At 28.8% G+C, this 3,953-nt stretch overlaps 1 protein-coding gene across 1 annotated transcript; it reads right to left on the reverse strand.

The window, feature by feature from the left end:
- Positions 1-1,285: 1,285 nt before the first annotated feature.
- Positions 1,286-2,743, reverse strand: LOC131657144 (NADPH:quinone oxidoreductase-like). Its single transcript, XM_058926625.1, has 3 exons — positions 2,575-2,743; positions 2,095-2,286; positions 1,286-1,724 (listed from the first exon to the last, which is right to left on the reverse strand). Exons 1-3 carry the CDS (start codon positions 2,651-2,653, stop codon positions 1,420-1,422), a joined length of 576 nt encoding a protein of 191 aa, XP_058782608.1. The 5' UTR covers positions 2,654-2,743; the 3' UTR covers positions 1,286-1,419.
- Between the last annotated feature and the right edge of the window lie 1,210 nt (positions 2,744-3,953).

Genomic DNA, 3,953 nt, shown 5'->3' on the forward strand with positions numbered 1-3,953 from the left:
AGACAGAATTTTATTTGGTGAATAAAATTAAATTGTGTCTGGTTAAGTTTTAGTAATGTAAACGTAAAAACTTAAAAAAAATGAAGCTTTAAATTACTGTTAAGCAAAGTGACATTGAAAAACTTAAAGATAATTTCTCAATTCATCCCATATATCTTTTACACATCTTGTGAAATTTTATTTCAGCCCACAGTTTTCATAGATGCACATCCGAAAGTACTTCATTTATTCAAAAAAAATTGATTGATTTCGTAGATACATCTACAAAAGTATAATAAACTACTATATATAGAGAAAAATACAAATAAATTCAGTTCAGGGATAGTTCGTAGGTTCATCTACGGAATGACTTAGCTACACACTATTCCGTAGATGCACATACACAAGTGTCTGATATAGTTTGAACCAGCATGATCACTCCCTCCATTGTTTCATTTCTTCTTCAACACTCACACTCACCACCCTAAAAAAACATACTTCATCAATATCATTTACTACACCAAAGTTTCAATTTTTTGGTGCCCCATATCAAAGGGAGTAAGAGAAGACTCAATTTCAGGTAAATATTCATCTTCAACCACTACATTGTTCACATTATGCAACTAATTTTCAGCAAAAAAAAGTTATGCTGCTTCCGTAGTCCGTAGATGCATCTACGGAACGTGTTAAAGATGCACCCTGATAATATTCCAAGAGAATTAGCTCATTTAGTCAATATTTGTACGAGTGTTGATGGGTGTTTACCAGTGATTTTTGACAAACAACCGCTAGTCTTCCAAACTCTATAATTTAGTAACTTACAGAATCGACTAAATTAATCATAGGACATGTGTCTTAAGTTTTAGTATTCTTGCAGATTGATTCACAATTGAACATATTTTGACTTATTAAATGTGAATAAGGTTTCTCTAGAAAAGAAGGTAATCCTATCTAAACAAAGAACTAAGCTTCATGTAACCAAAAAAAAAAAAAAAAAAACTAAGCTTCGACTATGAATTCTAGCTACTTCTTGGTCTCCCTGTATTACTCCTATCTGACCACTATCTAGAGGATACTTCATGGTCATGTAGAGGGTGGATAAGACCCATTTTAATACATTGAATGCGAGCATTTTCAAAGTTATTTCATTCCAATTTATCTCCATAGTGAATTCTTATTACTTGCTGCATTATTCTCATCTCAACAATGGGTTATGCAGAGTCCTTGTTCTAAATTCTCATTGTCTTGAAGAGGTGAAGATAAAACTTGAACATAGCATTGTAAATTAAACAAGGCCAAGCCAAAATGAATTAAAATCCCTTATATAAATAAAGAACAAACACATTTTGTAACTGAGTATCAATAACAACTTAAGCTAAAATCTTTCTCAAAATCCAAAGCTTATTTTATTTCAAACAATTAATGGTACTCAAATCTATTTCAATTTTTGCCTTGAAGCTTCAAGGTAAATGCCTTCAAAGACAAAAGAACAGCCTTCAAATTATTCTTAGCACCTTCATCAATCAAGTCACCATCACTGTTAAATTTTGCCGGAGGCTGAAACGCGTTGAGGAAAAACTCGGGTTTATTGATGAAATGAATATCGAGGAAAACTCCAACTTGTCGAAGATGGTAGTGCGATTTCGCACCACCATGTCCTCCTCCAACACTCACTATAGCAGCAGGTTTACCAGCCCACACATTTGGTGGCCTTGATGCCCAATCAATTGCATTCTTAAGTGGAGCTGAAACAAATACATCATAAAAATCAAATTTATTTTGTACAAATAATTCGTTAAATACTACATTTGACTGTTTTTCTTTTATTAACGCATTCACGCGGTCAATGTATTAACCATTTAATCTTAATAATCACTCGAGGTTGGTGTCAGACACGTGTCAAATACCATCGAATATAAAGATCCATTATAACCTTTGTGGTATTACAGTATTATACAGAGGTTATACTTATAATAGATTTCCATCACACCGTCGTCGTCGATACATTAGCGGATTGAAATTCAACGGTTAAGATGAAAAAATAAATCCGATCTCGATTAATGATTATCGATGATTGTGAAAATGAAAATAGGAGTTGTTATGATAATTACTTACAAGAGAGAGAATAATTATATTCAGGAGAAGCAAAGAGAAAGGCATCAGCTGCAACAATCTTTTGGCGAAAAGCTTCAATTTCAGCAGGATAAGTTCCTTCTTTCTCAAGATCGGTGTTCAACAATGGTAGATTTGAAATATCAACATTTTCAATTTCAACACCCTCAACAACACCTTTGCTCAATTCAATAGCTACAATCATCAACAATAATAATCAAATTAAAAAAAAAATTAATTCAAGAATCAAAGTAATTAAAAATGTTAGTCAATTGTAAGACCAATTATCCCCAGAGGTTAGCCTAGTGGTAAAAACTTTGGTCCGGAGAGTGTGTATTCTCAAAGTCTCAGAAGCCTTGCTCTGATTTTAAACGAGACCCGCAAATAGGCCATAGAATTAGTTCTTTGAATTAATTCTCTCTCTGGATTAGTCAGTCGTAAGATCAGATATCAAAATTTAAATAAAAAAACTGAGTAACTAACCAGCACGGATGAGACCGGTGTTGGTAGAAGCTTTTCGAATAGAACCAGAGAGAGCAACGATTTTAATAGCAGCAGCCATTTTGTTTGTGAATGATATTTCAACTGTGATTGGTGAATTGGAAGAGAAGAGTAGTTGTATTTATATATGGTAGTTGTTAGATTTGTGTGGGGATATATGGTCATGAAAAGTGGCCAGATTCAAAGTAAGGTATAAAATTGGAGATTGGAAAAGATGATGCAGTGCATTACGTAGTGCTGATCACATTCAAAAGTTAGTCAACAAGTACTTTTGAATTTTTGTAATGATTTTTTTTTTTAATTGTGTGTTGTACGTAATTTATATTTTGTTTTATTTAAATAAAATAAAATAAACAATATATTTTAAATTTCATGTTAAAGTGTTCCATTTAAAGATTTTAAATAATTTTTTTAAAAAATAAATAAATAATTTTAATATCAAATGCATTGTATATAAATATTTTAATTTCTAATATATTAAATACAAACTTTTATTAAAAAACATACCTCTTTAAATCAGTGTTTCGAATACACTCGTTAATATTTCTTTTCTAAAAATGATTTCAATTAAAAAATTATAAATTTCATCGTTATGTTAGAATCAATTCAAAAATTAAAATGAAATGTATTTGAAAAAATAAAAAACAAATTTAATATTTTATAATTATTTTGGATGATTCAAATGTAAAAACAAATATAAAGTGAATATATAATTAAATTCTTCTTATCTCTTTCCTTTCAGAAAAATATATGACTTCCTCTCTTTTTTTATTATATATTATTTTATTTTATTGAAATTTTAATTTTTTTTATCATAATGAGTTATTTATGTTACTTTTTATTATAATTTAAAATATTTATTACTTTCTATTATCTTAATTGATTATTTTATTATTATTGATGAATGATATTTTATAAAATAATTTATAAGTTATTTTTTCATATTAAAATAATTATATTATTTTAATATTTATAAAAGTGTAAAAAATTATTTTCTTTATCATGAAATTTATTGTTTTTAATCATATCAATATATTATTTTTTAATCATTTTTAATTTGTATCATCTTTTTAATTAAAATTTAATGAATAAAATTCACTTTTTAAATTTCAATATAGCATGTTTGAATTCGTATCACTAAATCTAACATTTTTTGTATAACTATCAAATTACGGGTATTCACGGTGTGGTTTGGACAGTTTTGACAAAAAAAATCATCTGAATTGCAAGAGAAAAAATCGTGCGATTTGATTTGGTTCGGTTAGCTTTTAGAAAAAAAATCGAACCAAACCAAACCAAAGCAATGCGATTTGGTTCGGTTCTGTTTTTTACGAATACTTTATGGAGCCATACATACACAT

The sequence above is a fragment of the Vicia villosa genome, linkage group LG3 (genome assembly GCF_029867415.1).
Source record: "Vicia villosa cultivar HV-30 ecotype Madison, WI linkage group LG3, Vvil1.0, whole genome shotgun sequence".
Classification (NCBI taxonomy): domain Eukaryota; kingdom Viridiplantae; phylum Streptophyta; class Magnoliopsida; order Fabales; family Fabaceae; genus Vicia; species Vicia villosa.